This window comes from Manduca sexta, chromosome 8 (genome assembly GCF_014839805.1).
Source record: "Manduca sexta isolate Smith_Timp_Sample1 chromosome 8, JHU_Msex_v1.0, whole genome shotgun sequence".
Lineage (NCBI taxonomy): Eukaryota > Metazoa > Arthropoda > Insecta > Lepidoptera > Sphingidae > Manduca > Manduca sexta.
In genome coordinates, this window is record NC_051122.1 from 9,927,134 (window position 1) to 9,955,034 (window position 27,901).

Consider the following 27,901-nt stretch of genomic DNA (forward strand, 5'->3'; position numbering starts at 1 on the left):
TTCCGGGATAAAGTTTTCCCGTAATGGAAAGTAGCCAATGTCCTTCCTAGGGTCTCAAATAATCTCCATACTATGTTTCATCGAAATCCGTTAGGCAGTTTTTGAGTTTATCGCGTTCAGACAGGCAAATAGATGCGACGGGGGACTGTTATACAATAGGTATATTTTTTTTTTTACTTAGAAAAAATAGCGTCATCCATATTTGTTGCGTTTACTCAGGGCACGCAACGGGAGTTCTCAAAAGTAATAAATAAATTTTCCCCGTTTTTGAAACATTTTTCATTACTGCTCCGCTCCCACTGATCATAGCGTGATGATATATAGCCTATAACCTTCGCGATATGTAGGCTATCCAACACTAAAAGATTTTTTCGATTCGAACCGATAATTAATGAGATTAGCGCGTTCAAACAAACAAACAAACTTCAAAATATACTATCTGAATAGTTGTCAGTCAGTAATAATCTAAATTACTTAGAAGTTCCATAATAAACGCGCCACAACCAAAATCTGGGATTCGTACTTATGGCTTTACAAGCGCTAATCTATATTTCATAAATTAAGAATAATGTTATAAACATTAATTTAGAATTTTATAAATTCGATTAGTCCAGAGAATTAGACCAGATACCTAAACAAAGTCTTGTAATTATTGTTTTTGATATGGACCTACAGAAACAAAGAAACTAGCCTTTTAAAGACATCAAATAAGTATATTTAGAGAGTTATTTAGAACAATTCGAAAATTATATAACGAAGAAACTACAAAAAAAATTTACATTGTAATACGTCTAGTGACGTTTGGTGCATTTATTTTATGAGTAGGCGTTCCCTCTATCTGAGTAAGCGCATAATCACAATATATTTTAATATTTTGAGTTGTACAGAGCCATCTATTGAGTTATTATGGCTACTTATGTAATAATAGAACACTGAAGTAGATTCCAAATCGTATATGTATTTTGCGTTTGCTGCAGCACTTTCCACTACGTATAAATTTAGAACAGAACTAATCAATAACAAGCTGCAGAGGGCGCCACATGCTAGTTATGCGAGTCAAATCCAAACATATTAATTTTTATTCCTACTCAATAAATATAAATGTTACTCTAATTTCTTATATTTAATAGTAATATCTCAGATCTGTTAATAAAATTTTGAAAAAGTGCGTGATTTATTTTTATTTATTTATACAAGCACTCTGTTGACTAGCAATAGCGTCAACCGGGCTAGGTCAGGAAAAGCCGCCAATACACCGCCATCTTACGTATACGCTGTCAACTTCAGATGAATTTGGTGCAGTAATTTTGTGTTGATTGTGACGAAGACAAGTTATTGAAATACAAACTATAAAGTTTGTGATTTTATTTGTAAGTACTAAAATCAAAATGTGTATATTGTGGCGGAAAATTCAAGTAATTTATGAAAAGATACAGGGTCAATAAACGCATCCGTAATGGCACCGCTTGGACGTTACGATCATTAATAATGTTTTAATGCACGATCGATCGGTTTACCGTTTTTAAGTTACATTTGTTATAAGTTTGTGACAATACTTTCATGGTGCTAAATGTGTCGAACTTTTATCATTTCAGAACATAATGCCGCAAGTTTAACCTATAATGCTACAGTAAAATTGTAACAATGAACGAAGTAAAGCAAGTGAAAGTTGACAACTGGGGAGTGTATTTCCTCCAGAGGTTAAAGCACTTCTTTAACCGTACCGACTACTGCGACCTGACGCTACAATTCCAAGACAATGCTCAGCTCAAAGTACATAGACTTGTGCTCAGTGCGTGCACCGAGTACTTCGAACTTCTGGAGAGAACATGCGAGATGTACGAGGATTGTTTGGTCATGCCGGACGACCTGCAAGCCGACGTCGTTGTGCCAATAGTCAACTTCATGTACACTGGCCAACTCGAGTTTCGAATGGATTTATTAGAAAGATTGTATCTGACATCGCAAATTATGAATTTACCTGTTTTGACAAAACTTCTCGAATCCCATCGGCAAACGACGCCAAAACCTACAAACTGTTACACGGCCAAGCGAAAGGCAAGTGACTCGGGTCATCACTCTACACCATCCACAAGCCACAAACGCTCATATAGTAAAGCGTTTGAAAGTAATAAAGAAAAGAAAGTGTATCAATCTAATAAAACAAAAGAAGATATATATGCTACGCCTTCGATACTGGACAACAAAAATTTGAATAAAAAGTATGTTCTTGGTGAGCCAAGACCTACAAGGTATGAATTACCCGAAGAACTGGATACGGATAATGTATTTGACAATTCATTTTGTAATATTTCATACACATCTAAACCCCTAATGGTTCATCCAGACACAGTTAAGCGATACTCTTCAAGAAGATCTGCATTATTTGGAGAGCCATCAAGTTCAAAGAAATATACTGAAGGAACAACAACAATGGATATTGTTGAATGTAAGAAAATTACTAATGACAATATTTTTGAGGATAATATTCCAGACCACAAGTCAATTGATGAATCAGAAATGTTTCCTTCCTTTAGCAGTCTCAAAAGTCCACCAAAAGATACAAACCAGCTTTTTGATCAAATTTTAGATCAAAATGACACACCTAAAATAACAATTGATACTAAAAATAGTAAAATATCTGCTAATAATTTGGACCATGCCAAGATAATAAGTGAAGTATTGAAGAAGTATTCACATTTACTCAAAGGCAACAAAAATATTAAGTTAAAAATTTTGAACTCCCCTAATTCAAAACCTAAGAAACAAAAATCTCAACCGATAACAGTGGAAGAAAAGCCTATCCAGTTAATAACTGAAGATCAAGATTTAACTTTTGAGACAGATGTTATAGATTCTCAACAGGCAGCTAAATTGATTGCTATGGGAGCAGAAAACATAAAAGGCCCGTGGATATGCCTAATATGCGGCACACCAGGCAGGGCTTTGCATTTTACAACATATTATAAATTCCGGAGACATTTGGTGGAAGTGCACAATGAAAAACCTGTTGTAAATATTTGTGAATATTGTGGTCATAAGGCCTTTAAGAGGAACTACTTACTACACCATCTCTTTTCTAAACATGGCATTACACCACCACCACAATATAATTTCCCTAAATGTAACCAATGCAATTATATTGCTCTAACTGAAGGTTTCCTTGTGAAACATAAAATGACTCATAGTGTAGATTCTGGTTTCCGTTGTAATGTTTGTGCTTCTTTGTTCTCCACTTCTCATCAATTGCTGCAACATATTCAAACCACTGGACACAAGTACAGTGCTGATAGAAAAAATAATCTGCAGTGTATTTACTGCATGAAAGTATTTTTGAGAGAAAATAATCTCTTTGCCCATTTGAAAACACATCACAAAAAAGAAGCCAAGTCAGATGGAATTATTGAAGACTCTGATGAAGAAAAACCAAGACTCCGGAACGATGGAAAGATAGATGTGAAATTAGAACCTGTTACTAGTAATAATGACAATGTGTATGAAGTTGATGTTCAATATCAAATTCAAGCAGATGGTAACATACATGTTATCACCAATAAAAAGCCCAAAACTACTACCTCAAAAGCTAAGCAAACAATTTTAAACCCTGAGTTTGGTACATCAAAACAATCTCGTAAAACAAAAGCTATTCAGAATCCCCAACCACAACATGTGCATAATGAATTTCTACAAGAAATTAATGTTTCCTCTGCAAGTAATGATGAAGAAATAGTCACAATAGATAACAATGAGTATATTCTGAAAGACAATCAATTCTTCCCAAGAAAAATGAAGTCCCAAGCTAATGAAGAGTACATTATATCAGATATGATTGACTCTGATGCTGAACACAATATACACTCTGTTACTCCCACAACCTCAGTTGATTTTAGGAGTACACATAGTGGAAGTTTTGTGGACAACATACAACAGTCTAGTGTTATAATAAATAAATCAACAAACATAAATCAGCCCATAAGATTTGTGGTATCTAATGAAGAAGATTACAAAGCACTGATGGCTGGCAATCACCCAATTATATTTGATAATGATGAAACAAACAAAACATTAACAGTATTAACTGCTCCACACACTACAACTTTAGATACTGCTACAATTGATTTGGATAACACACAGTCTAATGACATGATGATAATTCAAGAAGATTTCCCATTAAATGTTTCAGAGGCAGTTCCTTCAGATAATTCAAATATTGTAGTAGTTTATAGTCACCCAGTGGACAGTCAAAGCAAACAGTTTCAACTTATTACTACACAAGGATTAGAAGCACAATTTGTGCAAACTTCAGCCATGATAACACAAAATTATGAAACTGTTACTACATCTGCTCCTATTGTGAATGCTCAAGTAGTAAATTCACAGGAAGTGTGGCCGAATGAAGTACATCAAACATTAGAAAATGAAGATGTACAGACTACACAAAACCACCAAATAGAAATAATACCGCAAACAGAAGAAACCGAGATTATATCTCACACAAACACAAATGAAGCAGATATAACATCTGAAGCCAATGTATCTGAAACTAGTTTAAGTGATCTACCAGAAGTTCAATTAATAACAGACTCAACAACTGAAGTTACTGAATCTCAAACTAATGAAACAAATGACATCATGGAAAATAATGACCAGGACACTGTTACTACTCAAGTGTCTATTACAGTTGAACCAACAAGTGAATCTATAGAACAAGAAATTTCAGAAGATGTATCAAGTTTACAACCTCAAATTGACACTACCGTTGAATCTAGTGTATCATGTGAAGAGGTAGTAGAAATGGCAACTGATAATATAGAAGCAATTCAAAATATTTGTGAGACTGTAAGTGTGATAAAAGAGCCAATTAGTAATGAAATATCACATTCTGACGTCATAGAAAAAGAACCAGATGTTATGCTTGAGACATCACAGTCATCTGAAGTACAAGAAAATCCACAAGAAGAGATTGTACCAAGTGCAGAACAAATAGCTAGCCCAACATATACACAAGAAGAAAGTCTGGAAATCAACGCAGAACCCAGTGAACAGTCTGAAACTGTTGATGCTGTTTGTAACAATACTGAAGTAACAACACCTGTGGAGACCAATGAAAAAATCAAAGATCTAACATCTGAATGGTCAGAAGACGAGTATGACATTCCTGAGCCAAATGGAGAAAATGAAAATATATCTAAGGAGCTGCCACAATCAACTTCTGGAATAGCTGACAATGATATAGAAGAATCTATTGAAAACATTCAGCAAGAAGTTGATAAACAGATGTCTATTGTAAGTAAAGAAAATATAGAAAGCCAGACTAATGGAAATTCTTCACAGAGTAGTGTTATGATAATTGCCAATGGGCCAAAAGAATCAGTTGAAAATTTGAATCCTGACATATCTCAAGAAAAAATATCATCACTCTTGAATGATTGGGAAGATAATGATTCTCAAGGTTTATCCAGTGATAAAATTGAAAACATGCAAATAGATTCTAATGTGGATGAAAAAATTGAAAATGCTGAACATAGTGAAACTGTAAACAATGAAAATCAAAATACAATTAAACCAGAAGACAATATCAAAAGTTTAGTAAGTGATTGGGATGATGATGAAGAGGAGATTAAAAATTAAATCATTTAATATCATATTCCATATTACAAAATAAATTATGAGTTACAGAAGATATAACTGTTATCTTAGAGGCAATTAGTACTGAGCAAATCATTAACTTTATTTTCATAATATCAATATGTAATTTTTAAGTACCTAGGTACTAACACCAAAATAGATTTACTATGGATTTAAGTTTATACATTAGTTGTAATAATGATTTTACATTTTTAATATATTATTATGTATACTGTAAATTTTTGTTTGTGCCACCATGTGGTGTTATTTTTATAGTACTTTTTGTTACTATAAACATCATTTCTATTTTGATATATATATAATTATATGGGCGCAAATGTAAATCATATAAAACACCAAATAAGAATTCTCAAAAAATACTAAGTAAATATATAATAATTAATGAAAGTAAGAAAAGTGTACCTTAGACAGGTTGGACCATAATATAAATAATGCCAATTATATAATTTAAACCCTCAAGTTGTATCATGAGTTTGTATCTATAAAATCTACAAATACAGAATATAATGAGCAATTAGTTATTGTAGGTATTTTTGTTTTCTTGCTTGATAGAAACATTAAATCCTAAGAAACTATCATATTCCATTTGTTATATCTAGCTAAATAGTGCATTTGCATATTATAAATGTAAATAAATTGGGTATATAAAGTGTTCTTATTTCTTTTTTAGGGTAAATGGTTATTAAATGAAAGAATATTGCTGATAAAAAAATAACATTTACTGATTTTTGTTCAATTTATCTACAATTACTGGAAATATATGCAGTATCAACATTAATAGGGCTACTTGCACCTTTACATAATGCACATAGCATAAACAAAACAGCACAATAGATTATTTTCATTGTCTAAAACACGTCAATTACACATGTTAGCCTCTAAGAAAGGATATAACTAAATTCAGTTTATTATTTACCTATTTTCTTACATTGACCTCAAAGTATTGTGTCTGAAAAATAGATACTTTTCAAACATTTGTTACCAACCTGGAATGGTTGACTGTATCATATGAGTATACTCATACTCTGATACAATCTTTATAAAGTAATATACATAAGGAAAAAGGCTACAATAGGTAAATAAGAATTAATGTTGCCAAGTTAAATTCAATAGTTTATTCATAATTAGACCTTTGCAGGCACTTTTATACAACAAATTTAGGATCATTAATACAAGTTGAACTGGTATTTCAACTTTTGTCATCAACCTGATGATTAATTTTACTGTCCTAAACTATTTCTATTGGGCAACATTGCCTTATTTTGTTATCCACTCAAAAAACATATTGAGGCTCAAAATCACACTCAAATTTCATGATAGCTCTCTTTCTGAATTGCCTACCAATGTAATTCTTATTTCAATAATTTCAATATAAATTACTCATTTCCAAATAATTTCAACAATTAAACACACACCAATCCATGGCATGCCATACATATCTAATGGAAGGGTCCAGAACACTTTCAAAACAAATTTGCAATATCACTTTCACTTGATTTCACAAGTGCCCAGTAGATTGTTTTTAAATATACTTGAATTTTTAATCTTTATACTAAATATTGCTAGGCTATAGTAATATAAAATTTACATAATTAACTTTGAGAGGCACCTGTGTGTTTCATCTGGACCCAAATCCACACTAAAAACCTATGAAGGCATATAATACAAATTATACATATTATAAGGTTATCAAGTCACAAAACAGGAATCATCTAATACATTAAATGCGTAAGAAGTAAGTATAGTACATTGAAAAATAAAAGTGTTCTTATTGCTCAAAACAATAAGTAAACATTAGATCAAATTAATTGAATTTAAAAATAGAGAAAATGTAGCCAATGTTACATATACTGCTTTGGTGATGGTATTACATTCACAATAAATGATTATTTCTTGCATATTAATTCAATAAATTGTTTGTAGAATAAGTTTACTAAGAAAAAGAAAATTTACAACCCAATTACAAATATAATTAAAACAAGCATAATGGGTTGGATAAGGTGTAAATGTGTATGTTTCTGCACAGATTTGAACCTGTAGCTAGAGTGAAGCACAAGAAAGTACATAGAACACAGGGTAACACAATATCAGACAGCAAAATCTCAGTCACAATTTGCCTAATGGAATATGTGTATGTACAAAAATAAATTACAATATATACATCTTATCTCTTTAGATCTAAAGAAACCTATTTCATAATAAAATGTCAGTGATATTGCACAGAAGAAACAAGGATGCCATCTATGATCAATTAACACTTAATTACAAATGGCCATGTTATATTTCTGATAACATTTCTTTAGTTCAAAAAGATGCCTTAACATATAGTGAGAAATCAAATCTAATCATTAGATATGGAGACCAAAACATATTTGACCATATAGGCGAGAAAAACAAAACCAACAAGCACAAATAAGTTTGTCAGGATGTAATGCACGTTGGATTGCTGTTCGTTTGTCACATCACCATCACTGCCTATGTTTGCATTCTCCGAGTTGAGCATCGCCTCCTGGCGCTGCTTCAGCTGCAACTCAATCTCGTCCACATACTCTGGGAACAACTCACGAAACATCTTATTTTTAATGTTTATTTCAAGAGATTCCGCCGCCAAACATCGCTTCTGGTAGTCCGATGTTTCGATGGAACCCAATGTGGGAGTTTTCTCCAACATAAAACTCAACAAACCAGTAAGTATGGTCGATATAGACCACGCCGGGTTCCATGTATCGGGGTGGAAGTCGGTGATGCTGAGACATAACTTTGTGTTCGTTTTGAATCTTCCATTCGGCGTAATCATGTAAATTGACGGTGGTTTGAAAGGAAATTCTCTTGGAAAAATGATTTTGCCATGATAGTATCCGCCTTCGTATGGACTCTTTTCTGGGCCTTTTACAACATAATGCCACTCAAGAATATTAGAAGGTACCGGCTCAGCGGTCACATATGGTACTGGATCGTTTTTTAGCCTCAAATAGTCCTGTTTTAGCCTGCTGGTGGCTCCAGTCACTTTAGTTTTAGCCATGACTCAACACGATGGATTTAACATTAAATGTTTGTATTTTTCAGTATGATGTTTATCAATATTAGTGGTATTTATTTAGGCACAATATTACTTTTTATTGAATCAAAATCAATTCGTGAATAAATAAATACGTCAAACAACATGCGATCATACGATACGTCATTCAACTTGAGATGTGAGAGATGTACCATATAAAAAATTACTAAGCAATTTTATTTGTAGTCGATATAGACTAAAATAGAATTACTATTTATTTAAAATAATTGAGTCGATGGCGTAGTTGTACCGCGTTCGCGGTACACTACCGGTCTGAATGTCCCAGAATGTTTAGTACTGAGTTTTAAGCGTTCTTAGGGCGCTAGACTCGCTCCTATCACAACGGAACACACTTTGCGAAAACTAGACGCCCTCTCCTGCATCTCCGGGCATAAAATCAAGATATGTGTGTCAATACTTCATTTGGTTCGTTTTATTTGGCATATTGCAGTAGATTGTTCAGTTTACAGTCTATCCACATTACAGACGGGAGATCTAAATAACCGATGATCTAACACAGTGAAATGAGTTGGTACCAAACGTGAAGTTATAGCTAGCCGTTGCATTGTAACCAAAGAGAATATAATCACTACGTTTTAATGCTCTGCTCTCTTGCCCACGAAGTAAGACAGTAAGCTTTTTAAAGAGTTTGACATTGACAACTGATAACTGACAAGTAACATGAAACATTTAACCTTGACTGTAGAGTTGGGTAGGACATGACATAAAAAAGAGTTTGTAAGAGTAGCCTCTTTTTAGCATTGAGCCGGTACAACGTCCTACTTTAAATGAGGCGAGGCGCAGTGAGGCTCGGCGTTTCAATGCGTATCTTACAGTATTTTGTAATGTTAACCCTCAAAATATTTCCCTCTCGCTCGCGACTTGAAACGCCGTAATGTAATGTCCATTGTAAAATAACGTCCTATTGCAATTTGTAGCATGTGGTTCTCTACCTCATTGTCTTCGTCCTACAGTTTACCAGAGACGGAGAATAAGTAACGCGACTGCCGCGACATAAAATTTGAAGTAGTACAATATATAATTTTGAGCCACTCTTACATTTTGACGTCATGTCCCGGACAAATGTACCGGCCTCTTGTATGTCCTACTCAACATTACTTGACTGTTGCAAACCGCGCAAAGTGAAAAAAAACCCTTTACTGTTTGAAAACTGTTTTTGTTTCTGTATTATTGATTTTAAGTCTAGGTAACACCCATATATTATAATTCTCTTTGGAAAAGAATAAACAAACTTACTGGGTAAATAATTCTGCTTGGAGCTTAGTGGCGGTGGCTACACCGTGGAACATTCCTGTAACATGGATTCCGTATATCAATTTGTATCCATTTATCTCTGGAGAAACCTTTGATTTCAATTTCCTTAGACCCAAATTTAATTTTTCGGTCTCCTATCAATTTCCTTTTCTTCTTTTTCTTTCTGCTTCTTAATAAGATGATATTAGCAAGATTGCTCGGTTTTTAGCAAGATTAGATCAATAACAAAGAGAATATAAGTAAACCACTATTAGAACATATATGCCAGTTAAAATTAGATTTTATAAAATAATTCAATTTTCTTGTGGCTTCACCCATGTGAGTATTACGGAATAAAAATCGCGCTATATATTTTCCCGGGATAAGATTAGCTAGTAGTATATAGTATAGTATCCTCGCTAGGATTTCTATCCCATACTAAATTTCATCAATACCTTCTTGGTAGTTTTTCAGTATTTTGTGTTTAGGCAGGGAAGCAGCGAGGGACTTGTGAACATATGAGAATATTGTTAGGAAAAAGGGATAAGATATCAGGCTACTCATTTTACAAATTAATCATCATTATATAACAAACATTTATTTAATTTTATAACAAATGTTTGACAATTTACCACAGTGAAAATGGGGTAATTCTAGTATACAATAACATAACAATTGATAATACATATCATAAAAAGTTATAAAATTAACACTGTCAAGTAATTATTTGTCACAATCAGATAGGATTATGTATAAAAATACAATCGGCACTTTAAAGCGGTCCTGCAAAATTCTCTGACATTTATTCAAGTATTTAAAAATATTTTATAGAATAATAAATGATAAAAATTTAGGTAATCAATATAATATCCAGAGAATTGTTAGTTTATCTTGTTCAAAGGCAATGTTCCGTACAAACAACCTTTTTTTGTTATTAAAGTACTTATTTACGATTTTTTCCTTGACATATGCTGTAAGACATTGCTTCTTGTTAAATGCCATGACTAAAGATAAACGGGAAATACACCATGTATTGGTTTCCCTTGTGAAAATGCAAAATATGCAACATAAAGGATAATATGGTTTGATCAAATTTACTTACAAGTTTAATTATTAATACATGAAAGAGATCATAGGCCTGGGTACTTGACATTAATTTGCTTGTTACCTAAGTTCCTTTCAATGTTGGGAACCCCAAAACTCAAATTATAATTTGCACATCAAGATAAAATATTCTTTGAACCAAATAGTCAATTTTATTTAAACATCAAAATACGTAATGTATTTGTTATAACGCAAATAGCTTCAATGGTTTAGTGATAATATACTCATCACAGTCTAAGTTCAGAAACGGTTACACGAAATTCAAATTAATTGAAAACTGCCCCATACCATGTTATAGTACAGAATCATTCAATGACTCGCCTTTGGTAAATATAAATATCTAGTTATAATATAAGACTCTTCAACAAAGCCTTCATTTAGTTCCCACAGTTAAGCAACATACTCCTAATTTCATGGTTCAAATGTTTAATTAACTCTTCGTCTGGACTTTCGTTTTGAATGAGTCGGTCGCGCTGCGCTATCAGCTCATTCAGTTTTTCATTCACAGGATTTTTAGGCATGTTTCTGTAAAACACGAAAAGATTTATACATTTTTTTTTATTTTATCGGAATAAATTTGAGCATACGAAGCGACCAAATCTTACTAAACACTATGCTGACTCACAATCGTTAATTAGCAATGGCCTTATAAAAGATTCATAAATAAAATAGTTTTGTCAACATCTTAAAATCATTATCAAGATGGTAAAAAAAAATAAGCGGCGATAGCCTAGTTGGGTGTGGAACGGACTGCCAAAACGAATGTCCGCAGGTTCAAATCCCAAGGGCACACACACACCTCTGACTTTTCTAAAAAATCATGTGTGTATTCTTTGTGAATTTATGGTTCGCTTTAACGGTGAAGGAAAACATCGTGAGGAAACCTGCACATCTGAGAAGTTCTCTATAGGAATTTCGAAGGTGTGTGAAGTCTACCAATCCGCAATAGGCCAGCGTGGTGAACTAAGGCCTAATCCCTCTCAATAGTAGAGGAGGCCCGTGCTCAGCAGTGGGCAAGTATATAATACAGGGCTGATATTATTATTATTAAAAAAAATAATTGCCAAGATGCTCTGCTATTTGTAAATTTTGGCCCGACCGGGATTCGAAATATCAACCTCAGCACGGTAGCCGTAGTTCGTACTGGTACCACGTACACATTACAACTACGCCACCAAGGCAGTCATAATTTCTAACACATAGTACTAACTTTATATTATCGTATATGTCCAATCCTTCTGGCCCCGTAGTACCTGAAACATTAAAAGTAGTGTAAAAATATATTGTAGAGGGTAAAAGTATTTTTAACAAAATTTCAGAGTAACTCACTTATGACTGAGTTGGATTCTAAAGTAGGCATATTTGTAAGTATGTCAGCGTAAAAATCATCTTTCAATTTCTTTATGTCAACTGGATTGTGATTGTTTTCTTCTTGATCTTCTATTGTTTGTAATCTGTAATTATGAACAATATTAGTAAAATAATTATTAGAAGGTTTTGATAAGGTTTTTTTTTTTATTAATTTGAATGAGGAGACGAGCTTGCCATTCGCCTGATGGTAAGCGATACGACCGCCCATAAACAGCAGAAACACCATTCAACACCTTGAATTACAAAGTATTGTTTTGTATTCCACTGTGCTGGCCATCCCGAGACATAAGATGTTAAGTCTTATTATGTCCAGTAGTTACACTGGTTACTAGAGTAGACTAGAGTGAGCTCATGACTTATTGGGCCTGTATTTGTACACATTAAGAGTAGTTTGATGTACCCCATCTGTCCAAGCTGCCTCCTGTCCTGCTGCAGCTGGCTCAGCATCTGCCTCCTCGTGCTGAGCTTGAGGAGATGCAGCTCGCGGACGGCGCGGCCCCACTGCTCCTTGAAGAACGACTTCGACTGCACCGCGCTGTCCAACTTCTCCTCTAGGCAACGCTGCAAAACAATACATATAAATGTATTTTTCATTTATTTATTTCTAAAGATTATTACAAGAAATTGTAAGCAATAAATATCACAATTAACATATTTTAATATTGACAAAATTATCATTAAAAATTTAAACTAAAGAAGAAAATAATCATACAATAATGATTTGTTGAACATGTTATTACCAATTCCTGTATCAAACTGGCCGTCTGATCTTTCGTCAGCCCTGAATATTTGCTTTCGGCTTCCTTCTCACTGTTCTTTATGTTATTCTGAAAAAAAAAGAAACATTTTATTGTTGTGTAACAATATAAATAAACAAAAAAACTGCATTTATTAGCATAATCAGGATATTGCAAAATATTTGTAATAGGCAAAATGATCTTGCATAAAAATACTATAACTTGTTACGCGCCGCTATCCTAGCCGATGACATCGGGCGTTTCCGGAAGTATTCGGCTGCGCGGGCAGGCTGGCAGAAGAGAAGATATGTCACGCGACGACTATTCTATTATTATTCTCTCTGGCTGGACGTTGTCAAGAAAAATGTCTAAAATTGTATTCTGTAATTATTTTGCTAATATAATGTTTACAGTAAAAAGAGCGTTTTACATTCAGAAGTGGGATTATACAAATGATAATTTGAAGTTACATTGAATTCGAATGTGAAGAGAACTATCGGAATAAATCTGTGATGAATCATTGAATGCCAAAATTAAAATTACCAGATTGTCAGATTTTAGTTACCATGGCAACGTCTACGTCTGTTGAAGTAAATATGTTGGGAATGCATATGGAATTGATGTCTGCACATTAGTACGATTCACGACATTCATAACAAAAACTTCGTTATGCCTGCTGCTTGGCTCACTGGAGAGGGTGTTTTCTTAGAAACTAAATCATTGGAGACAGGAATGACTGGAGTCATGTGAAGTCAAATCGGTGGCGCAACACTTCAGGCTGACAATGCGAACGTGCGTAACTGTTTATTTTATTTAATCTGATCTGTCTGTGGCCGTGAGCCTTTTGATAATATTCTATCTGCAGCCATGACCATTCTGATCATATTCTGTCTGTAGCCATGACCATTCTGGTCATATTCTGTTTGTAACCATGAGCATTCTGATCATATTCTGTCTGTAGTCATGAGCATTCTGATCATATTCTGTCTGTGGCCATGAGCCTTCTGATCATATTCTGTCTGTAGCCATGAGCATTCTGATTAGTGTTACTAGGTCCTATTTGTTTGAAATCGGGCAACAGGTAAAACAAATCGGGATCCAGGTTGAAGGTCGAAACACAAAAAAATACTGCAAGTCATGCTAATGTTGGTTTTCATTGCAATTTCTGTTTTAACATCGAATCATAGATCACGGTACAGTCGCGTCTCTAAACAACAGAACAAAATAAAACTATACCTACAGGGCTAGTGATGTGATGTGTTGTTTATTTTTTTTGATAATAATGTCTTTTGATAAATTTATTGATTTTCGGGACATTTAATGTCCCAATCAGTCGCAAATCGGGACGCGTCTCCAGAACTCTGATAACCGGGATATTCCGCGCACATCGAGACACCTGGTAACACTACGTCAGAACATACTCTGTCTGATTTGACTGCTTTATTTTACTGATCTGCTTCATTAATTCTGTTTTACTTAATTTCTTTTCTGTTTTTCTATTTCTGTTTCTGGTTTAGTGTTTATATTTAATTATAAACTATATATAATATCTGTGAATTCATTAATCTTACATGGAAAGCTTACAGCCTGACATAAAGAGATTAAGCTACAATATACGGCAGAAGTACAATATTATGTGATTTGTGGTATACGAGGTTCCAAAATCCAGTCAACTGTGTTGATGTATAAATGCAATTTAGGAAAACAGAGTAAAGAAAATAAGACAGAGCAAACGTTGTTGTTTAGAAATGTAATATAATAATATAATATAACATACATATCTTCTGTTCCAGATACCCTCACTGATCTGGTTTGGAGCATGATAAAAAACTATTCTGTCTGTACTTGGACTCGGGATAAATTGAAAAGCACTGGCTTATTAATTGAAATGTTTGGTATTCTTATATAGCACTTACGCAATGGCTCTGAAAAATTGATGCTCTCTAAGTATACTAATAAGGTACAATATGTGAGCAATATTTCTGCGAATGAATAAGGGTACAATATGGTGACTCTGAAATGGTATACTGGATTGTGTTGCCGTACTAGCTGTAACACTAAGCTTGGTTGGTTAACCTTCGCTCAATTTTTTTCGAGCAGACATGCACAAGGAATTCTTTTGATTTTAGTGGGTCATTAGAAGCTGATGTTTTAATCAAATAGTTAAAAAAAAGTATGTTTAGAGTTCAGTTATTGTCATTTTGTATATATGTAATTATATGGCGAGAAATTACAAGTAGTGTTATAATAATAAAAAAAAAAAAAGTTGAAACATATTCGGTAGAAGTAGCGACGGATGCGTGCTTCAGTATCGATACTATTTACGGAGCCCAATTTACGGAATGTAATATTGACATTACCGAAAATTATGTACAAATCCTGGTTCCGATGAGTTGCCAACATTGTGTAATGCATATGAAAATTGCTGTAGTTGTTTTTATTCTATGTTGGCCATGTTCTCTCTGTGCTGGTTGTTTATATAAGCGGAACATACACGTGTAGCTAACGCTGTACTTGAGTAGTGTAATTGTAAATCACATGTCTCCACATCGGCTTCGATCGCCAGTGACAGTTTTTTATAAACACTGGCGTAACGGTTAAGCCTGCTGGTTCTCTTAGTTGAATCTGGTCCAGTGTCTTGGTTATGCCTGCGATATAGAATCACTTTAGCGAGGACTTTGTAGATATTTGACATCAAGTTGTAGACCTATAGTTATTTATTCAAACTGTTAAGATTTATAGTCTTCTTAGAGTTTCTTATATTTTAAATAATATCCCATTTAGGAAGTGTCTTGACACGCGTGGCTTAACTGACTATTCGACTCATAGTTACGGGGTAGGCTGCGCTTTCAATTGGTTTTCTGTTATAACAAACGAAAGTTTTGAAGATCCCGAGATCTCTGTCGTCTTTTTAGTTGTTTCGTCCGATTTGATCTTGAATGTTGCTATGCTCTCTGGAGTCCGTCATTCATCGAACATATTCAGAGATTGGTGAGAGAGCCCAGAAGCAGTTTCTGTATCATTTTTCACACGTGAATAACCACAGCCACAGTTTACAAAGCTACGAATCTAGACTTGCTCAATTTAAAATCAGTTTTCTTGAATAAAGACGCGAGATGGCAGATATCATTTTTTATTTTACAAAAATGGGTTAACGTTGACATTGATAACTCTGTTTTCGTAATTAAACTTAATTTTGCTGATTCTCGTTCTGGCAACCGTCTCCATAACAGAGTGACTTTCAACTTGCCAACACGGCGAATCAATTATAGTCATCACTTGCCTTTGTGGCGAATGTATCAGTCCACAATAATATGCTTCAAGAAATTTGTATTTTAGCGGTAAAGTACCTCAGATTAAGAAACTTGGAATAATAAATTCTGTCCCTAATTCGTGACTTCAACTAATTCGTTATTACTAATTCAAACACAATGTAACTTGTTTCCTAATTTACTTTTATTGCATGTAGAGTTCACTTCTCGAAAGTCGTGCACCCAGTTCTGTTGCTAATGTATCCGTTCTTAATTTGGAGTCTGTACATCTTATGTTATCGATTAGGTTAGAAGAGCTAATAATAAAAAAAAATGTCCTTTTCAATCTTCTTGTGTAGTCGTATAATAGTAATTGTTGTCCACTGACTTGAAATTAATTTATTCTTAAGACCTCAGTCAATAACTATGTGAGTGTAGGTGTTAATAATGTCCCTGTTCTCGATGAGAAGTTCATTGCTGATGTTCTCTGCACCTGGAGTTTTATTTGACTACTTTTATTTATCAGAGATTGTCTCCGGTACCGGTTCTTTAATGGTCGGATCTGTTGTTTCTGTAGTATTTCTGCATGTGTATAATTCTTGGATGCATTTAGTAGCTTTGATAGAGACTCTCGTATTGTGGTTTCTATTATGCCGTTTTTATCCTTTATGCTGGGGATCTAATCTCTTTTCGCTGTCTGTATTTTCCCGTCTTTTTTCTTAATGCCTTTGGCCGTTTGAATGCATTTTTCTGTGTTTATAATCTGGAAGCATGGCAATCTTCCGCATGTTAGTTTTAAATATTTTATTAATTTCAGTTATGACTTTTCTAACGCTTCTTGCCTTTATGCTGTGTTACTCGTAAACCATTTGATTGATTGATTTGATTGAGTTGGTATATGTTGCGTATGCTTATTTATATGTATGAATCGTGTGCTGATAAGTCCTTATTGTGTGTTATATTATCTTGTGTGTTAACTTCCTTTGCGACTTCTATGGAGTTCTTTAGTTGTGCTTCTCATTCCTTTTCATTTGCTGCTGTCTTACTAATTGGAGGTTTTGCTTTGAAAGGTTTAATTGTTCTGGGTGTTTTTTAAACTTAAGTTTGGTTCTCAGCATTCTACGATTGCTACTAGAATTCAGCATTAACTGTATGTAAACTTGGATAAATAGAATGAAGTTCTTTGGTTGCTGGGAATGAAGTAAGGAAACGGGGTTTAGGTACTAACGAAAAATAAATTATATACACATATAGCGTGAAAGTTAATTGCAAAATGGATAAGTTGTTGGATATTGTGGATACGCAAGACTTGATTGGTTTATTAAAGGGTTAATCGATCAGAAATAGTTAGTGATTTACTGGTAAAAAATGTATAAAATATAAGTATCCGATTCAGTTCTGCTTTCTCAAATTTATTTTTGTGAATACCTTTGGTATTCACTTTGCAGGATGGCCGATGTTACGCGCCGCTATCCTAGCCGATGACATCGGGCGTTTCCGGAAGTATTCGGCTGCGCGGGCAGGCTGGCAGAAGAGAAGATATGTCACGCGACGACTATTCTATTATTATTCTCTCTGGCTGGACGTTGTCAAGAAAAATGTCTAAAATTGTATTCTGTAATTATTTTGCTAATATAATGTTTACAGTAAAAAGAGCGTTTTACAAACTTTTTATAAAATGGCACCTTCTCAATGGCCGTCAAACTGTCAAGAGCTCAATTAGTACCTACAATACAATAATGTTATAAAGTTGCAATATTTAAGTTTGAATGCGCTAGAACTACTGCTCAGATTCAAAAATTCTTACGAATGGAAAGCTACAATAAGACCTGAATGCAACAATCTACTTGTATTCCGTCAACGAAATACCCTATCTTAACTTGATGACTGAATCAAATCAAACATAACTTTAGTAGAAAGGTCCTGTAAGCCCGAGTCCCCATACCTTCAACACGTCCACCTGTTTCTCGAGCTGCGCCACGCTGAGCTGCAGCTCGTCAATCCTCATGTCCTTGAGCTTGAGGCGATGGTTCATGTCGTCCTCCATCTTCTGCGACGCGTCCCGTAACTCCTGGTACTTCGCCGTGTAGTGCGACTCTAGTGCTTTCTTTGCTTCTAATAACTGGATAAGAAAGCCAATACTTAGTGAGACGCATTATGTATTTATATACATATTGTATATAAAGAGATTTTTATAAATTCATAAATAGTTATAATTTACTTGATTATTTCATAACACTATGCAAACGCAAACACACGCACACTATATTTGAGAATAATTATTTTCATTCAGGATATATTTTAATATGTAATATTATAAACGACGTCTGTAATACAGGCCTATAGCCTAGTGTGGGCATCATTGATAAATAAACATTATTATTATTATTGTGTATTTGGTTTTTAGAGCCAAAGTAAGTGAGTAGCTGAGTCTTTTATGAAGATTAAATGAAGCTTTGCACAGCCCGTAAACGTTGATACAGCATTTATTATTATTTTTTGTGCATTGAGGTATAGAAAAATTATAATATATCTGAACGTTGATTTCTACGACTCTCGCATCGAAATTAACAATGCGGTATATTCATTTTATATATATTTCAAGAAAAGGACGCAGCAAATTTACGTTTTAAAATTAAAACCCAGTTTAAGTAACAAACTAAATAACATAACTAGCAAGTCATCCAAAAATACAAATAGGGTCTAATTGACCCTTTACCTTATAAAAAAAAGCGAAATGTCACCATACTTTTTTTTCCCGCTCGGTGTTCCGATATCCCCGGAGGCGGAAGTCGTCGGTGGCGCGGCTGAGGTCGGCGGCGAGGTTGCGGCACTGCTCGATGCCTTTGCTGAGCTTGCACTCCAACTCCACGCGCTTCTTCGCCCACTCCTTGGCGAGAAGATCTAAGTGATATTCTTCTTTTCTTCGAAGCTGAAAGATTATTCAGAAAAATGTTAAATTTGCTAAATTGTACCGTGCAATTAAGTTTTTATGTTTCTTTTTATACAATATTTGCTATGTAAAACAGGCAACAAATTTATAACATGTCTCTTATTAATGTAATTTAGTTGCAAATGTAACCTATTAATAATTCTGTCTGTATCTGATAATATTTTTTTCCTAGTATCAGGAAGATGGCCAGTCGTATTATCTAATCCATTCATCTCAACAGATCTAGTTTTGCCTATTCCCGCGTCAATCTTTTTTTTTACGAATATAGCTGTTTCCCAACCGCTAACATAACTATCTAATGCCATTTTGTACATTTAGTCTAAGAAGAAATAACCAAAATATGACAAATTATGAAGTTTCTGGCAACACTACAACTATCGTAGACGTTTTTAAAGAATTATTTTTTAAAAGAAAAAAATATTTTCCCAAAGTAATTCTCCTACCTGACATTTGAACAGTTCCTGTTGCTTCTCCTTCCAGTCTTCGAGTTCGTCGACAAACTTCTGCATGATGGCGTCGCGATCCATAGACGTGAGCACGTTCCTCACTGGAATATTTATACCGTTGTATAATTTGGTGTTATTGTTAAAATATTATTTCTGTGACTTGTGTGTCCGATTCCCAGATAAACCAAACTATTAGTAAATTGCTTGTATAAAAATTGATTCTACAAATTGATTTAATTGGAAAAAATCTGTGATTTGAGTCTTCAATTCCCAGATAGATCTAACTACAAATAAGGTGCATATTCAAAGCACAAATATATGTATAACATTAGGTGTTGTTCGCGGCTTCGTTCGAATGAAAACTCTTTCTCTCTTCATTAAGCGATAAATAACACCATCTATACGACAGCAGCGCCATCTACTTATAAAACAGATAAAAAAATATATTTTTCACGGCAGCAAATTACCAGATAAAAATTTCCCTATTTGTTCATTGAGTACAGGATCTATCCGTGTGCCAAATATTATCCAAATTAGTGGTTTAAACTGTTATTCTAACAATAATCCAAACATTATCACAAATATTAGCATCTATAATATAAGTAAGAAGTAAGTTTACCTTTGTCAAAGTGGTTATTTGTTATGCAAGTATCGCTTTTACTGGTCTCCAACTTGATTGGTTCACTGAAATATTTAATATTATTAAACAGAAGAACACTGTGTAACCATTAGTGCATTTTTATAAAATTTTATGGTAATAGTATTATGTACTATAATACGTAGGTGCAAATGCACCTCCCTAAAACTTATCTTGGCGGCGCCCATGCCTTGTTTCACTATCACAGTGGCTAGTCATACCAACAATACTACATACAGACATTCCTACAAAACTAACATATATTGAATAATACTAAATACCTTTCAGGTTTACTCTCGTTCACTGCAGCCTCTTTATCTTCCACCTGACACTGCACTTGCACGTCGCTCGTGGTTGGCTTCAAGCGGGAAGCGATCAATTTCTCTTGACTGAGAGCGAATGAGTCGCACATCTTCTTTATCAGTTCTGCTATTTCGTTTGTCTGGAGTACCGCGTCGCCCGACGCGTTTGTGTATCTGGATTTGGACAAAATAAGTTAACAATTAAAAAGAGACGCAATACTATATTGTGACGTCATCAGGAATTAGGATGCATGCCAAAGATGGAGTTTTTTTGGGTGAGGTTTAAGCTTTCCCATGTTCTTAGCCCTGTGGATTCTGCATTGGGGTGCAGAGTCCACAAGTGCGTTAGCACATGGAAAGTCTAACTTTCTTCTTTGTCCACACCGAGAGGCACCTTCTAATGTGATTACCTAAATATAGTTACCACCCTACCCTCACTCTTGCATAACATCATAACATCACGCATTTTATCCCCGAAGGGCTATGCAGAGGCGCAACCATGGCACCCACTTTATCGCCAAGTGTGTTCTGTCCCATGATGTGATAGGGGGCGAGCCTATCGCCATATCGGGCACAAATTCCAGACTCCGGGCTGATACTGAGCAGAAAAACCCAAATATCACTTTGCCCGACCCCGGATTAGAACCCAGGACCTCAGAGCGCTGCCGTACCGCGCATGCAGTACAACTACGCCACCGAGGCAGTCTCACTCTTGCACATGGCAATATTAGAAATATGAATTCCTGGAGCAATTTTTTTACCGATTTTATTGCTGGGTTTATAAAGAACCCTTATAGTGTACGATGTATTGCAACTTATCGGTGAACACATCCACCTGGCAGTATTTCTGGCGGCCATGTTGGTGTAGGCGACGCCGCCGACGTCCTGGTCGATGTTGGTGCAGCTTCCACTCTTGAACTCCAGCGAGTCGTGTTGCTGCACGTCCGGTCCCTTCCTGCCGCTCTCCAGGTGGGTGGCGCTGCGGGCCGTTAGTTTAGGTTTCTGGAACGTACTGCATTACTAAGATTTTTACAGCAAATTTATCAGATATTGAGATTTTTTTTTATATAGATTAACTAAAAATTTGTAGTTTCTTCTGGTAATAGCATTATAAACTGCAATAGAGTGCCGCTTACATCAGCACTCCATTGTTTAAAAAATGATTATGTCTGGCAGATAACTCCCCATAGAGCATGATTCTCATAAGCCTATAACCTTATCCACTACTGGACATAGGCTTCCTTCAATATTTTACCCTGTTTTCGGACTTATAGACCAATAGAAGTAGACTATTTTGAAAATTATTTATTTTAGTTTATAATTCTTATAGCTTTTTTTATATTTTGTTCTTAAAAAAAGGATAGTGTTTTGTCAAAATCTACGAAGTTCCTTGCATACTTAACAATTAAAATTAAATTATACAAACGCCGACCTGAGCATTCTCCCTCACTCCGACGTATCTGAGACTCATCTCCACATCGACGTACGGGCGCCGCGAGTTGGACTCGCTTGCGTCGTCGCACCGCAGTATGTAGCAACGCTCTTGTATCGTCAACGCGTTGTCAGTATTACAAAACTTCTCTACGAAATGTTTTGTGTCGTTTGTGGGTATAAGTTTACGTAGGTCCATGCTGCAGATGCCTGGAAAACGGAATTGACTTTTATTTTATACATATTTCATAGATGCAAAGGAGTTAAGAGTTCGAGCCCCGGGTCGGGCAAAGTGATATTGGAATTTTTTACTCAGTATCAACCCGGAGTCAACAATTTGTGGTCAATATGGCAATAGACTCAACTCCTATCACATCATGGGACGGAATACACGGGGCAGAAAATGAGTGCACTGGTTGCGCTTCTGCTTACCCTTTCGGCTATAAAATACGTGAGTGTGTATGTATGTGTGTGTGTGTCATTTGGATGAAAAGTGACAGTCACGTTTTGGAATTGATTATAATAAAATTATAATCAATACTAATATATAAAACTGAAGAATTTGTTTGAATGCGCTAATCTTAGCAACTACTAAACCAATTATGATTTTTTTCACTAATAGGAAGCTACATTACTCGTGCCCCATAGGCTACTTTTTATCTCGAGAAAATATCTCAGCTTTCCCACGTGATATGAGCCGCAAGCAAAAGCCAACCTTTTAGATGGTGTAAAAGCTTGCTACAATACTATACTGTTTAAAACAACCACTAATTCCTCACCTATATCCTTCTCGTTCGCACACACGCGAGTGACGAGGTACGAACACTCCGCGAAGTACCGCGCGAGAGTCGGCAGGTCAGACGCGAGGCGTAGTGACGTGCGCTGGTTGAAGTGGGCCGACAGACCCACACCACTACCCGCTGTGGACGTCCTTACCCTGGGGAAAAATATAAATATATACAGAGTCAAGGTCACTGGATGCGGACCGCTTACAATAGGTCGGTCTGGAAATCTTTGGGGGAGGCCCATGTTGATTGACACAGTCATTTTGACATTGCGTTAATATGAAACCACATACTCGTCTTTAAGTCTGCTAATATTGTATAATAAATCATTCATGAATAACTAATATTTTGGCCAAAAACCACAGTTTTATTTTTGTATGTTTTGATCGTTTTGTAGTTCAATAAAAATATGGCGTGTTCGTGAGTGTCTTGTTTACTGACAGTGTGATGTTACCGCTGTGATGAATTATTTTATAGTACTAGTTATAAGCAGCATTAGTGAGTGTAAAATTAAAATTAATTTATTCGATGTTTCTATTCTTCGAAACTTAAACTTTTTTTATTTTACATCTACATTTTAAGTAACTTATTATGAAAAGTTATTTTTAAAATGATTATGTGGGTTCATTTAGTAGCGCAGTCAAAATGACCTTGTATATCGCCTGTATCCTGAACTTAGATCTGAATCGCTTAGGCTATGGCGTGATATGATGATATAAGCGTAGTTTGTTTTCATATTGAGCACAAATATTATGTTTCAGTCTTATTTGAATAATAAATTATGCAACAAATTACCTGTCTGTCATAACATTATGTGTAAAAACAGAGTATGTTACATAACAATCAACTGCATCCTTCGCCCTTCCTTGTTCTGGTAATAACTGAAAAAGAACACGTTCAGAGGGTTCACTATAAATAACTTAAAATTAACTTTCTTTTTTTTGTAGTTCGGAGCTAATACGCACTGAAATCATCACGCGTGTTGCTTTTATTATTCCTATTGTGCTGTTTCCATGTAATACTATATTATAAACTTTTTTTTATATTTCTCACCAAGTCAACATTTTCAACGCTGCCAATAACAAAGCTGAGGACGAACAGTTGTCGCCCGCCGCCGATCTGTATGAGTCCCTCATCGCACAACAACTGCGGCTGCAGCTCAGGAGATGAAACTGTTTTCTTGCTCTCCGCAATGTATTCATCTGAAATGAGGAAATAAAATATAATCATTTGTTTGCCAAAGCAACTTTATGGATAAGTTCTTGAAAGTGAACGCAAGCCAAGTTACCGACATGCCTACAGTACAGGCTTGCTTTTGTAGGGTCTCAGCAAATTAAGCTGCTTGCATCAGAGGGTAAGCGAGGTGAACTCCAGATAAAGTTAGATGTTAATCCCTTGCCAGTCTAAATAATTATGTTGACCTGTTTGGAACTACATATACACAGGCTGATCCCGGAATGCGACACACTAACGTGGGCCACTGTGACTGGTTTTACTACTTGTGTATCGGTGGTTGCTATCCGAAAATGCACGTAAAAATCCTGTTATTACTGGCAATACTTACTGAACCTCGCCGAGCTCCACCTCACAAAGTAATAATCTGCATGCCACACGTGGAGATTGTGAAGTTGGGGCAGTATCTAAAATACTTACTTAGTGTTAACAGCATAGATCTAGCTGCAGGTGGATTTGCAGTTGCATACGTTGGGTATGCCACTTCATTACTGTGGAACATTCGTAATTCATTTCTCTGGAAAAATCATAATAATGTGTAAATAAGAATATAGTACATTGTCTGGAATATGAACAATGATAATATTTTTAAATCTTACACAACACATATTAAATTAGTCATAAACAACACACATTTGCCCATGGTCGGCGATTCCGACTACATAGTAAGTAACAATGATCTTAATTTCAATAATAAATGATACTAAAAGAGTCTAGCTTCTAATATACTAGGCATGTTTGCCCCATTATGTAGTTTTACATCAATTAATATAAACCTAAGATATCATTTAACTTACAGGTGTAGGTGTGTTAACCCTATCTTCAATGGATAAGCTCATCAACAGCTGGGGGTGACAGCATTTCCCTTCACTCCTCACCCCCAGCAACTTGTGCCATGAGTGTTTCACCTGGAAAGTAAAACATATATCAAATATATACTCTATCGATTTTTATTGAGCACATATATTTACATTTATGTTTTAATTAATTTTGTTCTTTCCATTCTTGGTTTAATTATTATAATGCTTATTAATATTAATATTATAATAAAGTTAATTCTATTCATAAATATTAAAAAAATTGAATTATCTAGTATGTTTACAGTGGTACATTATATAAATATAAATATGTAGAGGCTTGTTTTCAGCAAATTTTGTTACATTCTTAATATTAAACATTTTTTTTTTATAATTAGGCTGTAAGCTTTTCTATAATTGTAAAATAAAATGTCTATGTTCTTCTAGCAACCGGCCGAAACCCTAGTTTGTACGCCAAGTATGGGCATGTTCACAGCATGATAGTTTTAAGAAGGTATTGGGAGCATTCTTAAAAAAATATTTTTAACTTACAATTTTTAGCAGTGATGATAATTAATTATTAAAATATATTGTAAATAACTGGTATTTATAAACATAATTTTAGTACTTACATCAATAATTTTATTAGACGGGCAAGGTTGTGCTCCGAGAAGGCTCAAAAGTAAGTACCCAACTTTATCCTTCCGACCCTGACTGCCCATTGTGAATACCTCCACTTTAACTGGGACATTTTGCACCCTCAAGCTGGAATACACTGATCATGTGAAATATTGTAGAAAATTATGGTGTACTAAAGTATTTAGAAGTCGTCATTTGTTACCTGCGAAATCTTCGTTTATCAGCCTCCCAAACAAGTTCCGCGTCGAAAACAGGGGCGTGCGAGGGTGCAATGGGATCTGTTTCTAACATATATCCATTCAGGGAGCCGCTGACTACGAATGAAGTCCTCAGAAAACCAAACCCAAGACCTGCCAGAAAAAATATTGTATGGCTTTTTTTTCTTATTTACAGGATATTTGACAAGGATTTACCTTCTTTAACATGAAGCACTACTTGTATGCTAGGCCCTCGCAGTTCATCCATGTATATTATATTATCACAAATATGAAAAATAAAAACTGATCTTCAAACACAACTGTAAACATGCCCTTCCAAAATCAAACTTCAATTGACATAAATTTGTTAGTGTCGCCAAGGGCAAAAAACACACCATCTATTTTTATTATAAATAAATTTAGTAGAGTACATAACACAATATCTACATTTATCCTAAAAATATAATATCTACCTATCCACATGTAATGGGATATTTTTACAAAACATTTTTATTTAAATTTTAAACAGGAAACAAGACTGACGTTCGTTAATATCTTTGCATGTTTCTCTGGCATGACACTACAGCGACGGAAAGAATGAACTAAACGGAAGCGGGAATATACGAAAGTTCTGCGAAGTGCCTTTTATTGTGTATTTATTCATAAACATAGTGTTATCTTATAACTTTATCTTCAAAAAATGAAAAATATTTTTATATTCATTTCTTAAATATTTTCTAATCAATAATTCATAAAAAAAGATATGTAACGTTACACTTTTAAAGGAAGCGAATGTCTATAAAAGTACAAATTTATAATCCTCAATCATGGCATAATGAATTAAAACCCAATTCCAGCTTAAAACAAAACCAAAAAAATCATAAAATTCACATGTGCGCGATGAAAAAGTTTTTATTTGAATATAAATATCGACGGAGTCAGTCCGAAACAGACGGAACGCTAAGGTAAATATTTCCTATATTATAAAGTACTCTGTGGGTAAACAATCGTTCCACGACTCAATTCGTATAATTCCCAGTGTACCCTGCAAATTATTAGTAAATTACAAATAAATAATTCCAAAGACGGTGGTTTTACACGGTTGACGAGTCGCAGCAGACTAGACTTGAATCGTCGAGGTCCGGTGGCCCGTCGACCAGTGGCATGAAGTGGATCACCGGAGCGCAACGAAAAGTAATTTGTACAAAAAACTAAATTCAGGCTCATTGCGAACGGCGCGTTGTTCGTGATGTTTTGTCTGACCGCACAATATATCGGCGGTCATTGTTGCTACCCGTTTTTTCTAACTATTCTAACTTATAATGCCCCGGTAATGTTCCGCGTGCCTATCCAGTTACTGAACCTTCCATTTTAGTTTAAAAAAGTTATTTGTAAATTGCACTGGAGTCAATAGGTTTAACTAGTTAGTAAAAGCGACGTATTTGAATAAAGTGCTATTATTGTACGAAAAAAAGGTGGATTCTTCGCAGGATATGGGTGTTTTTAAGTGGCTGCGCCGGTAAGTTTTCGATTTACTTTATTAATATTTGAGGAATATTTCGATTATTTTGGGATCATCTCTAAACATACTCTCTAAACTCATCCTATAAATTGTGTAAAACTTATTTATTTAAAATTTTCATCAGTGCATAATGTAAGTTTTCAAATATCAAGTACCTACAAACTTTTGAAATTTTATCTGTTACCCTGTATTTTGTGACTTGAATTGTCCAGCATAAGTTAATTAAAATTCTTTCTCAAACAAGTTTATAATTATGATTACACTATAATTATCATTTAAATATTCAAATAAAAATATAATTAGTATGCACATTCAAATTAAGATTATTAACTATCCATTGTAACAAAGAGATTGAGAGTAAAATATTTTTATGTTTATCTTTACTAATTAATCTAAATTTTATAATATAAGGCACATTTCTAATGACTTAGCACTATCTACATCTAATTTAAAAGCTATTGTGTCTACATAACTGTAAAAGTTACCCCTTTGATATAAAGGTCAATGCTCTTTTCTACAACAGTTAACAGGTGTA

At 34.7% G+C, this 27,901-nt stretch overlaps 4 protein-coding genes across 4 annotated transcripts in view; 2 read left to right on the forward strand and 2 right to left on the reverse strand.

Moving 5' to 3' along the window:
- Positions 1-1,233: 1,233 nt before the first annotated feature.
- Positions 1,234-6,298, forward strand: LOC115445370 (centrosome-associated zinc finger protein CP190). The gene is made up of 2 exons (XM_030171607.2): positions 1,234-1,370; positions 1,596-6,298. The coding sequence occupies exon 2, from the start codon at positions 1,645-1,647 to the stop codon at positions 5,629-5,631; it is 3,987 nt and encodes a 1,328-aa protein (XP_030027467.1). The 5' UTR covers positions 1,234-1,370; positions 1,596-1,644; the 3' UTR covers positions 5,632-6,298.
- A 48-nt stretch (positions 6,299-6,346) lies between these two features.
- On the reverse strand, positions 6,347-8,848 carry LOC115445371 (ubiquitin-conjugating enzyme E2 J2). The gene has a single exon (XM_030171609.2). It carries the CDS (start codon positions 8,669-8,671, stop codon positions 7,991-7,993), a length of 681 nt encoding a protein of 226 aa, XP_030027469.1. The 5' UTR covers positions 8,672-8,848; the 3' UTR covers positions 6,347-7,990.
- A 1,689-nt stretch (positions 8,849-10,537) lies between these two features.
- Positions 10,538-26,206, reverse strand: LOC115445376. The gene is made up of 20 exons (XM_030171615.2): positions 26,061-26,206; positions 25,850-25,997; positions 25,641-25,773; positions 25,009-25,119; positions 24,632-24,728; positions 24,032-24,180; positions 23,774-23,859; positions 22,973-23,130; positions 22,195-22,403; positions 21,598-21,764; positions 20,742-20,936; positions 20,443-20,507; positions 19,821-19,924; positions 19,174-19,356; positions 18,370-18,546; positions 13,177-13,263; positions 12,837-12,997; positions 12,395-12,519; positions 12,276-12,318; positions 10,538-11,590 (listed from the first exon to the last, which is right to left on the reverse strand). Exons 1-20 carry the CDS (start codon positions 26,110-26,112, stop codon positions 11,443-11,445), a joined length of 2,598 nt encoding a protein of 865 aa, XP_030027475.1. The 5' UTR covers positions 26,113-26,206; the 3' UTR covers positions 10,538-11,442.
- A 627-nt stretch (positions 26,207-26,833) lies between these two features.
- LOC115454120 overlaps positions 26,834-27,901 on the forward strand; it is a 32,162-nt gene continuing 31,094 nt past the window's right edge. Inside the window, exon 1 of the mRNA XM_037436574.1 lies at positions 26,834-27,363. Coding sequence (XP_037292471.1) covers positions 27,338-27,363 — 26 coding nt within the window. The 5' untranslated portion in view covers positions 26,834-27,337. The remainder of the gene's footprint in view (positions 27,364-27,901) is intronic.

Excerpts from the sequence above, each read along its gene's own strand:
- LOC115445370 (XM_030171607.2), top strand. The coding sequence starts at position 1,645 with ATGAACGAAGTAAAGCAAGTGAAAGTTGACAACTGGGGAGTGTATTTC.
- LOC115445371 (XM_030171609.2), bottom strand. The coding sequence starts at position 8,671 with ATGGCTAAAACTAAAGTGACTGGAGCCACCAGCAGGCTAAAACAGGAC.
- LOC115445376 (XM_030171615.2), bottom strand. The coding sequence starts at position 26,112 with ATGGATGAACTGCGAGGGCCTAGCATACAAGTAGTGCTTCATGTTAAA. Across the intron at positions 12,319-12,394 it reads AGAATCCAACTCAGTCATAA|GTACTACGGGGCCAGAAGGA; the intron begins GTGAGTTACTCT and ends TTAATGTTTCAG. Across the intron at positions 11,591-12,275 it reads GACATATACGATAATATAAA|AAACATGCCTAAAAATCCTG; the intron begins GTTAGTACTATG and ends CGTGTTTTACAG.